Here is a 13,045-nt window from a genome sequence, read left to right on the forward strand (position 1 = left end):
TCTTGTTTTATCTCTCTGTATAATTCATAATCATTTAAATGAGTCGACCCATTGCTTCTCGCATCACTACCTTGAATAAAAAGAAGTCCTCTGGGAACTTTTAACAGTTTTTTACTTCCGCCTATGGCCTATTTATTTACTAGTTTGTTTCCAGACACCTTAAATAAAACATTATTCTTAAGGGAATGTTTGGTGATCATTTCGGATGCAAGATGATGAATTATTTGCCATTTGGATAAGAGTAATTTCACTTTACATTTCCGTCCGAGTGCACCTCCCGCGCCTCTCGTGTCGTTGTTTGTTCTGGGTAGATCTAGGTCAAAAATACTGTTTACTGTACCTAATACGGGAAGTCTCTAGGCGAGCACATTTCTCCACGCAAGGCCGTTTGAATATTTCATTTGGCGTCTGCGGCCCTGGTCCAAACGATATTAGCTACGCAGTAAGTGGTTTTAGTGGAATTAGGGCTGAAAATTACATTATGGTTTGATGCGCATAAATACAGGAAGAGCACACGTTACCGTCAGCTGCGGCACGCTGGATTACACTGGTTAATATGAGCAGGCACTGGTTTAGGCTTCTGGATATGACACGGGTAATTACTTTAACTGGAAAGGTGAACATAGAAGAGAACATGCATTGGTGATATAGTTTATATGCGACTACTATAGTGAATACTGCATAGTTCTCACAGTAAATCTGGTGCATTATCCTATTGACCCTTATAACGCTATTTCAGTGGAGATATTGGGATTAGTAAGTAAGTAAGTACATTTTATTTGTATAGCACCTTTCACAGACAGAAGTCACAAAGTGCTTCACAAAACAAGGAATAAAACAATAAAAACACCAAAAACTTACAGTGAGCAATACAAATGCAACAATATACAGTCGAATCGGTCCCTAAAGCAAATGCAATTAAAAGGCTCGACTAAATAAAAAGGTTTTGAGCTGACGCTTAAAAGCAACAACAGAGTCCAGTGACCGTAGAGAGAGCGGAAGATCATTCCAGAGTCTGGGGGCAACAGCCTGGAAGGATCTGTCTCCTCTGGTCCGGATTAGCCATAGAATATCACAAAATATAAAAGATCAAGCGGGGTTTGGTCATTCAAAGCCACTCAGACGCATGTGAGTCTGTTTTAAATGTATTTGTTTATCTAAAAGGAGATTATGATAGGCACTATGTATTGAATGAAATACAGAAATATTGATCCCACAACATTAAAAACCATGTGATTAATCGAGTGAAATCCTTTCAACTAGTGAGACATTGTTAAAGTTAGAGAGCTGCACATTAACACAAATGGACAATAGTTTCCAGATACTTTAGCATAAGTTTGTGAAGCTCAAATACCATTTTGAGGCTAAAAGAGATAGAAAACCAAACTAACATTTCTACCCTGGAAATTCAAAACGGTGGCTTATCTTTCACAATTGATCTTGTGTGTAAAGTGGAAGACCCTCGACTAACTCCCAGTTTATAAGTATGTACCAGCCACAATTGCCGCGGCAACCGTCTCCCCGATCTCCTGGCCCAAGAGACTTGAGTGTTTGTATTATTATTTGTTTATTCAATAGTAAGGTACATGTACATTAATGTTCATTTAGTGTCACGGAAAAAACTTGATTATTAAATAATTCAAAACATATCGGACCTAAAGACAGCAGCGCAACAAAGACCCAATGAGATTCAAGGAAGACAGTCATGTGACGCACATTCACAGTCCTGAGTAACAGGTAAATCAAAACACCTTTAAATGTTTTCTGCTGGGTTTTACTCAATATATTTTCTTATAGTTTAAGGAGCACATGATGCACCAGAGTTTGTTCTCTGCAGAGAAGGAGATTTAGGGACAGTTGGAGAGGACTTTGGACAGAGAGGACCAGGAAACCAGACTGGATTTTAGGTTTGTAATCAAATAAAACACTTTAACAAATGAACAGGATGTGGATAAATGCTGTAAATGTGCTGAGTTATTGTAATATTTTGACAGTAGAGCTTGTCATGGGTTTGGATCAGAATGTTTAGCAGCAGCAGCAGCAGCAGCAGCAGAAAAAGATGGTGAAATCATTTTTATAGAATTTGGTTAAAATTTAATCCATCCTGCCGTAATGACCCAATAGAATAGGTTTAGACCCAGTTTAGTCCTGGTTTTGGTCCATGGTTAAATTGTATCTATTAAAACCCTCCTTTACATGGATGTCTGTCATGACAGCCGCCAGCTCAGGTCTGCATCACTTTTACCCATGTGAATCAGCCAAAAACACCTCCAGCCAACATCAGTCCAAATGAGGAGTTTGAGTTCAGAACCAGTGGTCACTCTGCACAGGACAAGCTCTCAGAGGAGACAAAACAGGAAGGAACAGATTGTATTCAAGCGCAGGACCCCAACAGTGACAACAGCGACGAAGCCTTTGGGGTGAAAAATGGAGCAAAACTAAAAAAGAGGCGGTGACAGAGTCCAAAGAGTGGCCGCACTGCTGTGATGTGTGTGGAAAAGCTCTAAACGCTAATAGCCCACGAGCGTACACACAATGGAGACCGACCTTATCACTGTGACATCTGCAGCAAGTCGTTCACACAGAACAGTAATCTTAAGACACATAAACGCACTCGCACTGGAGAAAAGCCATACATCTGCGACACCTGTGGGAAAGCTTTCAGTCAAGCGGGACAGTTAGTAACACACACAAACACTCACACAGACGACAAACCATATTTCTGTGACGGGTGTGTTCAGTCACAGTGAAAGTAATAAATGTGTTTCTTTGTGAGTCCAGCCTCGGCTCTCACCTGAAGCATCTGCAGGGAGCAAAGTCATGTAACCAAATCTAAAAGAACTGAAGCTGAAGCTAAAGCTATCTTCATTACTTAAGTTTAAGATAAAGCTGCAAACAAAGAACATCAAACTTGATCTAAGCGTGGCATCTTTACGTTGTTAATAATGTTTGTGCAAAACACCAACACTTTACAAACCATATGTGCTCCTTCATCCTATTTCAATTGTTTTCTTTTAACCTGCAGTTGAGCATGTACTCAAGTGCAAATATGTATTCTTAGCAAAAATATAGCCCTTATAAACAGTTTTCACAATAACATTTTACTGTAGCAGGCACTGGACTTTCATTTACCTGTTTTATTGTTGTCTGTTGTCATTAATGAACCGTAAATGTATGATCTATTTTCAACTAACTCATTTTTACGTGCTGATGATTGAACATTTAGTGCTAATAGTAAATGGTCACATTCATATATTGTTTACCTCAAAGGACTTGACATGAAGGAACCACTCACACATTCACACATTCTGTTTGCAGACACTGAGGGCAAGGCAGGTTCAGTGTCTTGCCCTAGACACAACAAAAGTATTCAGCCGCTGTAGTAGTCGTAGTATAGGCCTAAGTATCTGTAGCAGCAGTAGTTTCAGTAAAAGTAATAGACTATGTACAATATGTGATATCAGAAAGTAGTGTTAAAGTAACCTGTGCAGTTGTGTGTTTGTCTGATGAATGAGTGATGAGGCGTTCACTGGAGTAAACAGAAAACATGCTTCTGCACTTCACACGGACCTGCTCTTATAAATAAACTACATTGTTTACACAGGGTTCATATTTCAGAACAGAACTTTTGTATAATATTAAAGACAAGGCACATTTAAGATTAAACATTCCGTTTAAGACAAGATATGAAAAAGCAATGTCAATTTCTACAAATGCTGAAGTAAAGACAAAAATAGTTGAAATGACTTTACTTTGCTGGTGCTGCAGTGGTTAAGAGTGTTGCACATGTGGTTGCTGATGTTATGGGTTTGAGTTCAGCCCTTGACATTTACCGTGTGTCTATACCCCCTCTCTCCCCCTTCCACGCTTCGACTGCCCCATCAAATAAAGCCCTGGAGCCAATACACAACTTCTACCCAAAAGGCCAGGACAATTTAAACATTTATTTAACAAAAGAACGGTGTTGTCATGCTTTTTTAAATAGCTGGACTGTTGTGACCTTGTTTACAGTATGGTTGCTACAGGTAAAAGTTATGTTACGTATGTCATATCTGCAGCTCATGTTCAGCCAAAATTGTAAACTGGACCAAAACTAGCGAAAACTAGCATATTTTTAGCAAAAAAGCAAAAATGAATTATACTTTGTACATGGACTAACCGTGTCTTTAACATATGCTGTTTCTGCTAATACAAATAGTTCTGCTACTGCTCCTGTAGGTGCTGAACTATAATGTAACAACTTAACAGTTCACAGGTTCTTACACTCCATTATAAAAGCTGCTGCTACTATTACTATTTATCTTCAAATAACACAATTCAAAAACGAGGTCAATTCACAGTTCGTGGCTAAAATGTCGACTTGTCTCGGACAGACAGTTGTGGCGACAGCGTCTGATGAAAAACGACCCATAACAGGAGGGTTTGACTTTACAACTCTGTAATTACTCAACAAATGCCTGATTCCTTGCACTATTTTTAACTTTTGCATTCCTCTGAGTGAATAAAATGATCGCTTTGAGACAGCACAATGCCAGAAATAACAGGTTAGTGAAAACATGGGCGAGGCGTGGTGGGCCCGGCTGACCAATGCGGAGCTCCATGTGGTTAGAGGCTACTATACATCAACCAATGGCATGTAATTCATCTGGAGGAGGTATTTATTCCCACGCGGAGGAGAAATAGGAAAAATACAGTTGTTTGGGTGACCATTGAGGGATGAAAGAAAGGGCAAAGAGAAGATTTTAGATTGAACAAGGCATCCACATTTATAACTATCATCTAGAAATGTACATCATATGCAATTTTTCTGCATTAGAAAAGTTACATAGTACACCTTTAATGTTCATCTTTTACTTTAGGTTGACTACTACTTCCATTACTACTACTATTACTGCTACATACCATTATCTGGAATAGGGTTTTCAGAATTATCAAAATTGGATCTTTAACATAAAGAAAGTAGTCATTTTTGTGTTAGGAGTCTATTGTAAAAAGGAGCATATAAAATATATTTTGAAGTATCAAGTCTATTCTTGAACTAAGTTGAGTTTGAAAGGACATTTTACTGACTATATGGCATTAATAGTTATTGACACATGACTTGGTTGGGTGCCATTTAATAATTATAAAGTAAAGCATTAAAATAAGTACCTAGTAACAAATGTAGTAAAGCCGTAGTTTATTCTCATTGAGCCTTAACAGCAAACTTACTATGTTTTTTACAGATAATTTCCCAACAACAACTTTCAAAATGTTACTTGTAAGTTGTAGGCAAAGTTACTCAAATGTTCTGGTACCTCAAGTACCAGAACATTTGCACACAACAAAATGACAACACGGGTAAACAATTCACAAACAATGACTTAATAAAAGTGTCAAAGTAACAGTGGCGCTTTCTCTCCCTGACAGCACGTGTGTATAAAATGATTTAAGAGTTTAAAATTACTTTTAGCTTTAGTTAATTGCAGTAATTATCAGACAAGCCCTTCTCATTTAGCACAGTGAGACCTTGCAATTAAGGAAATAAATGACAAATGCAGCTTTTCCCCCCACTCAATTAACAGCTGCAGATTTAGGCTGTGATTATGGAAAATAGGGGACATGCGAGGTGAAGAGTATAGTTATATATTTGTGCTTCGTAAGTTAGTTCATCTGTTTTATGAACCAAATGAATAAATAAGCACTATTATCTAATCTTAATGAATAAAAGGGTCAACGATCAATGGCCTAAAGGAGTTATAAGTAAGGAAATGTTTCCCTCTCGTGGACAACTTTGGTACTCTAAATGAAAACGGCTACTTAATACTATTTTCTAAATATGTAATTTGTTCATGAGGATGATGAGAAGCTTATGTTTAAAACAAATGAATAAATAAACAAATAAATACATCAAGAATATAAAATATCAAACTATCTCCGCTCTTTTGACTTTAGTGCACATTTCACCCCTTTCAACCCATTTTAGATTAAAAAGTCGAGCGTTGTTGTTTACTAATTATTATTTTACGAAACTCAATACTACATTGATGAAGGACAAATATGTTCACGGATGTGGTCATTTGAACAAACGTAAAGGGGACTACCTTATATTGCAAAATACTAGATAGTATCCTATCTAAGTATTATATTATATATTCATTATATTTTTAATGCATGAAATAAACTTTTCCACGGAAACAAGCTTTTTAACAAAACTGAATAGATCAATGTATTAGGTATTCAAATCAATTTCTATATTTCCTCTGTAATGTGGTTTGTTAGGCCGGAGGGCAGCTGGAGTGAGGGCGATGGTACAAGTTGATTTCCGATGTGTTCCATCCGTAACAATTTATTAGAATGATGCAAAAAAATTATCACCGATAATGTTGTGATAAATAAACGTATACAGTTTATTTTAAAAGTTTAATAAATGTCTCGGAAATAGAAGGTACTACTTTACGCCGCGGAGGTGTACAACAACAAACGCTCACACTAGTTATCTGGAAAATTCAATTATTTTATTCATCTACCATTGCTTTTTCTATATTTCAGATTCCCGTTCGGTTTTTAAAATATGAAAATGTTACTCATTATAAAATTAATTTAAAATCTTTTAAGTTACGGGTTCTGTTGAAGGGCACAGGTGTTGTTTACGTTTGAGGCTAACCCCGAACAGACCGCGGGCGATTTATCATCTTTATCTGATCGGGCAATGGTTATTATCTATTCATAATCAAAAATATATTTTAAGATCCAAAAATTGCAACTAAAACGATGGACGTGGACGCCAAATTATCGGTGAGTCAAATGTTGCATTTTCATAGAATTTCTGTTCCCGCCTGATTATAAAAAGTTAGTTAGCTTCAAACTGTTAGCACAACAGAAAACGTAAACTAGACAATTATCAAAAGTGATTTGAGAATATTTTACTGTGTTAAACGGTAGTTTGGATTATTTTTTTGTAAAGTAATTGTAAAGTTAAGTTTTCCAGCAGATTCCAGCATCAGAAAACAATGCTAAACACCTTAACAGTTGATTAGTTTGGGTCTCACTTCAAAGTTTTTTATCACATTTTGATTTGATTTTGTGACGCTATTGATTGTAATTTGTGAACAGCAATACAGTTTTGCATTGATGTGCTAGTTAATTACAAAATTGCATGATTATAACACAGGAAATATGGTTATTGTATGCTAATGTAACTAAACAAGACATAAATCTATACATATAAATACAATGTAAATGCAAAGTATGTGACATGTGAAGTTAGGAAACTGTAAGCTACCATGCAGCAGGATTGCTACGTGCAGGTGTTTGTTGTTTATGTTTAGTTCACCTTCAAAGGAAGAAGAGCAGATGCTTTTTTCCCATCAAAAAAATGTATTCGTTAATTAAAGGTGCATTATGTAACTTTTCTGGTAGAGGACCTGCTTGTTTAGACAAGCATGTGATGCTATCAGGTCAAGTTCTAGTTCAGATCTGTGGAAAGTAGTTCGACTAAAGACATTCTATGTGCATTGATGACTGAATTTCATACAAGGGAGATTAAACAGTCCAGTCTCTCTCAAAACTTCAGCTAACTCACTCCAAACATTCTCCTTTCTGCTGTGGTCCATTTATTAGTCGACTAATGTAAAATTTGGTCATCTTAGACCACCATCGACTCATTAATCAACTAAATTACTAAAAGTCAAAAGCCTTCGTTGAGAGACGACCCCGTTTACACTAAAAAGAAAAAAAATTCAAGTTATGTTTCAGCAATAAAAACATTGAAATTGATTTAAATGGAAAGAGATAAGTTTTAATATCATAATGTGGATCATTCCAGGCAAAGCATCTCTATACTGACAAGCTGGTGGCGGGCTAAATTACACGCATCTGTTACAAGTCTTCCATCCATAAATCCTGTAATTTGACATATTATTTATATCTTCAGATCACTTCCACCGGGGCCTCTCCGGTCCCCAGTAACTGTCCCACACCTGAAGTGCCCCCCTCAGAGAACCACAGCAGCCGCTCACACAGTCTGGACAACCACAGCCCCAGAAACGGCTCCGTCATCCCCAACCGCATCTTTGTCAGCGGGTTTGACCATAAGGTACAAGCGATACGGTGTAATGAATCTGCCCCTTACTTTTAGCGCTTAATACGCAAATGTGAGCAGCTTTTGACAGCTCCACTGCCACTCCACTGTTTAAAAAAAGATATAACATTATACTTTATAATTTTTTTCTAGGTATCTGAGAGTGACCTGCGGGACATCTTCTCTCAGTACGGGACAGTCAGCAAGGTCAACATAGTGAATAACAAACCTAACATAACCAAATGGTAACAGCTTGTAATTTTTAGTTCTAAGTTTAGCACTGTATGACATAAAAGTGCCCTTATTTTCAACAGCTATGGATTTGTCACTTTTGAAAACCCAGAAGATGCCCGGAATCTGCTCCTTGGTGTAAAGTATTTTGTGAAATGATGTCCACAAAATGATAATAAGTGGTATTTATCTAAAGTATGATGTTGTTTTCCAGGTGAATGGGATCTATTTTAAAGACGGTCTACTCCGCATTCGTCAAGCTGTCCTTAAACATCGCGGCTCAAGTTGTAAGTTGGCCCAATTATATAATTCCATTTTCATTATTGATTCTGTCCTTTTAGTGTTGCAAAGGGCATTTTGTGAAGTGAATGTGTAACAACTACATGATGTGGGATGCACACTTTCTTAAATACCATATCTTTAGATATATTGGATCTGGTAAAGAATACAGCTTTTGCACAAACTACTCTAGACTATTAAAAACATTTAGATAATGCTGAATGTTTGAAATGTATTGTTATTAAAGAACACTACATTTAAAGTTGAGCTTTAAAGAAGATCTAATTAGAGTCTTTTGAAGTGTTGCATCAATATTTTAAACAGACACAATAAGACCATATGAAAACGGTTTAGTTTTCTGCAAAGGATTGTATTTATATAAATAATTTCTGCCTTTTTGATTTACGAGTTGTAACCATTCAAATTACAATTATCTTCTTCTATTATTATTGTCCTTAGATTTCCGTAGGCCCATGTTCTACGTGGAACCTGTGCCGAGGCCCTGTGGGGCGGTGTACCAGACCAGCCACTCTGGTTTCCCCTACACCTTCCACAATGGACTGGCCTCTTTCCCCAGTTCTAGACTCAGTCCCAATCTGCACCACTGGACCCCTGTGAGTTTCTGATGACAAATATGACATTTTTTTTTTTTTTTTTTACTTATACATATATTTTTATCATAGTAAGTAATAATAAAAAACAATATCTCCTGTCAAAGTCATTTTGTTTATAAATTTGCGTTTTAGAAGACATCACAGCATCTGAAATTTCTGTCACCTTTAACTAAAATAGGGGCATTGCTAATCTGCATTTTGCATTGTAGTTGAATAAATATAGCAGAATGTCAATAATATTAATAATATAACTGATAAAGGAATTCTTGCTCTTGTGCCAATTTGAGAAAGGGATGTCAGCATATTCAAGACATTATTGATCGATACGATCAGTATTGGATTCTCTCTCAGTGGATTCAGGGCAGGACTTGTGCCCTTCTTCATGTCTCACCGCAGGCTGCACTGTGCACAGCCTTTTTAAGAGTTTTGAGCCTTTGTCTGGAGAACTGTCTTAAGTTAAGCTAAATGTATCAAGTATATCAATATACCAATCCTCATTGTCAATATTTTGGATCGATTTGCACAGCCCAATTATTGTTATAGTCAGTATGTTTAATACTTTTTCATATCATTTGTGCTACATCCAGTGGTTAAATGCAAAATTGCACTATTATAGCAGGTTATTGTGTTTGTGTGCAGCAGCCGGCCCCTGTGATGGAGCCTCAGCCGTATGGACCTGTCGACTACCAGCCAGTCTACCACCGCCACCAAGTGAGCTCAGAGTACTGAACTAACTACTACTACGACTACTATTACTATTACTACTACCACTATTACTACTACTGTTCTATTATACTACCATACATGCAGTTGTACTAAACATTGATTTCTCCTGGTTCTTCTCAGCCCCAGTACTTCATAAATCATTACCAGTGCAACAGTGTTGAAGTAAGTAGTCAATGAAGGTTTTGGAAAATTGTCTAGATAATTTATGTTTTCCAATTAGTATTCCGTTCAGAGTGCACATCTTAACTGCATCCAGAGAATTAACATTTGAGAGTAGACTGAAATGTGAACTGCTAAACTAATACCGTGCTAATGTTTTGCACATCGCATTCAACTCTTAAACTTTGCTGTTCATATCTAGTGTCACTACTCAAACTTAAACTGAAAGAAGACCTATTGAGCTTTTGTCTGTCAGTAGTTATTATCCATGACACCCGTGGACCATTAAGTTATATTTTGGACATCCTAAACCGCAATAGTGATCTAAAATAAGTGCTGCTTACTTTACTATTACGTTGCAATACGGAGCACTGCAGTTCACAATAGAGATATATATATTTTTTCATTTGTGCCAAAATGGCTTTGCAACATTGCCGAATTCTACATTAGAAAATAGCGGTGGGCGTGTATCGGTGCTGTTGGAGCAATAGCGTCTTATCTGCAGGAGAATGACTCAAACATGCAGAAATCAACGTTGAGTGGTTTAATGTGCAGTAGAAACAATTATAGTATGGTTAAAAGCTCCTAAAACCTTTAAATGATAATAAATTGTGTTTTTTTTTATTTCAGTCTTCAGTGAGCTCTGGTCCGGTGATGTACGCTCAGCCTGAATACCTCCACCATGTCCCGGATGGAATCTTGGCCTATCAGCCCCCCATGGACAACTCAAATGAGGTTTGTAATGCCTCACTAGGTCAACAACATGGGGCCGGCGGGCGACTGACAGAGGCCCAAAGGGCCCCCAGGTGGACCTGTTCTAAATTTAGAATGGCTCATCCAATACTTTCTCTATGGTAGTTGTGATTTATATGAGAACTGGTCATGTAAAGACAGCAGCAGACGAGATAACCAGCTCCATGTCACTTTTAATGTTTTCAAAATACAGCCAGTAATCATGTAGTTACAAGCCTCTAAAGACGCCCAACCGAAAGTGACACATCCTACATATGCACGGAAAAGGGACATGTTTAGACCAGCAGTGTTTTGATTTCAAGACAAGCAAAAAGAAGACAAATAATGCGCAAATCCTTTGAGAATGTCAGGGCTGTTACAGAGAGCAGAGGAGGAGCTGTCAGCACAGGACAGGACCACTATCAGACCAGGACCAACCCAGAACTAAACAAGGAGGTGCTGGAGGTGCTGTGTGCAAGAGAGCGCGCTCAGATGTGCTCTTCTTTTGCACACATACCAGTGACGATTTCAGACACTGTTTCACCCCATCACTGGGCTAAGTTTATTCTTATCAAAACTGTTCTGTGATTTTAATGAATTTTTTTGTTTGAAGCACTTTGAATTGCCTTGTGTATGAATTGTGCCCTACAAATAAACTTACCTTGGCTGTCATGTCTGAAAGGGGCAAATAGAATCACTTTTAATAATAACTGGTCGGACAGTCTACACCGGCAATGTCATATGCACTTCCAACAAGCGCACTCAAAAAAAAATTCAGCAGTAATGGAGTAGCTCCAAGGTTGTTAGCAAGGGAAACACAGGAAAGGCTGCGTAGTGTTAAAATACATTTTAAGTTTTACAAAGTGAAAGACCAAGTGACAGTGGCTCAGTGGTTAGAGCGCTCATCCACTAGTGTAATCTATTATGTAAGAAAATATCAATAGAATAGATACAAATGATAATATGGAAACATTGCTACTGACAATATTTATTCTAATCCAAAAAATGTATTATCCCAAAACTATTCTAAATAAACAACACAAGTTACATCCCGTTAGGGATGACTGGAGCCTATCCCAGTGACTTTGGGCCTTAGGCCTGGACAGGGGTCAGCTCGTCACAGGGCTAACTCAGAGACATTGCCTATTTTGCCTAACACATGCATATCTTTGGACGGTGGAAGGAAGCCGGAGAACCTGGAGAGAACCCACGGTAACATGTAGACTCCACCCAGTGAGATTAGGGAGATAATGTGACGTTGGTCTGGCCCGGGAATCAAACCCACGATCTCCTTGAGAGGCGAGTGCGTTAAACGCTCTCCCCTATCCATCACAGATCAATGTAGTAATTACTGTGACCAAACATTGAAACTAAATCTCGGATAATACATCCTTTAATTGTAATTTGGTGTTTTTCAGAGTCATGTGTACTCGTCCTTCCCAGTGCCTCCTCTTCCTGCAGTGGCAGCTTACTCTTACTTCAGGGAGTCTTGTGCTCTAGCTGAACCAGAGCCCCACGGCCCCCAGACAGTGCTGCAGTGATGTCCCAGAACAGAGGCTCTTAAAGGGAAGACACACTACACCTCCTCCGACCTCCACACGCTTTTACTGTTCTATATAATGATCCATGATTTCAGCAATAAAAAGCTTGATAAATTTTCCACAGCTTTATCTTTGCAAGTATTAAAAACAATTAAATGTTATAGAAACTGGCAGCTAAACAAGGGAATAATTAAGTTTCCCTCCTGAATACAGACATTTTTTACATCATCGTTATTTAGAAAATTCAAACCCTCTGAATTGACCGAATTTTTTTTTACATTCTTGTGTTTTGTACTTCTAAAAAATGAAAAAAGTGCCAAAGCAAAAGGTTTTAAAACACGCGTGTTTATTTTATTTTAGGAGAATGTGGAAAAGTTGTGCTTTTTTTTTCCTAAACCAGCTTATAGGGTTTTAAATGTCTACACACTATGCATTTGTTCATCCAAGATGTTACAGTTTATATTAAATGTAGCATGATTTGTGTCATGACTTGTTCAACACCATGGTGACTCGCCATTTAAAAAGAAAGAAATTATATATAAAATATACAAGTTATTTTCTACAATGTGTCTCCAATGTAATATATTGTGAACTTATCACCTTTGCTGCCACATCTTAGTGAAAATATATATTTAGGTATTTAGATACTGTGTTCATTGTTCTGCATCACTTTAAATTGGACTTTTCTGGCTTTATATCTG

General features: G+C 37.5%; 1 protein-coding gene across 1 annotated transcript; it reads left to right on the forward strand.

The window, feature by feature from the left end:
- The first annotated feature begins 6,753 nt into the window (after positions 1 to 6,753).
- On the forward strand, positions 6,754 to 12,344 carry LOC140363342 (protein boule-like). Its single transcript, XM_072449851.1, has 10 exons — positions 6,754 to 6,777; positions 7,916 to 8,077; positions 8,216 to 8,307; positions 8,377 to 8,431; positions 8,508 to 8,580; positions 9,032 to 9,186; positions 9,826 to 9,897; positions 10,033 to 10,074; positions 10,702 to 10,806; positions 12,222 to 12,344. Exons 1-10 carry the CDS (start codon positions 6,754 to 6,756, stop codon positions 12,342 to 12,344), a joined length of 903 nt encoding a protein of 300 aa, XP_072305952.1.
- The last annotated feature ends 701 nt before the right edge of the window (positions 12,345 to 13,045 follow it).

The sequence above is a fragment of the Eucyclogobius newberryi genome, unplaced genomic scaffold (genome assembly GCF_026437365.1).
Source record: "Eucyclogobius newberryi isolate DKJ021-1_F unplaced genomic scaffold, fEucNew1.0.hap1 SCAF_1, whole genome shotgun sequence".
In the NCBI taxonomy this organism is placed as follows: domain Eukaryota; kingdom Metazoa; phylum Chordata; class Actinopteri; order Gobiiformes; family Gobiidae; genus Eucyclogobius; species Eucyclogobius newberryi.

Excerpts from the sequence above, each read along its gene's own strand:
- LOC140363342 (XM_072449851.1), top strand. The coding sequence starts at position 6,754 with ATGGACGTGGACGCCAAATTATCG. Across the intron at positions 6,778-7,915 it reads ACGTGGACGCCAAATTATCG|ATCACTTCCACCGGGGCCTC; the intron begins GTGAGTCAAATG and ends TTATATCTTCAG. Across the intron at positions 8,432-8,507 it reads CCCGGAATCTGCTCCTTGGT|GTGAATGGGATCTATTTTAA; the intron begins GTAAAGTATTTT and ends GTTGTTTTCCAG.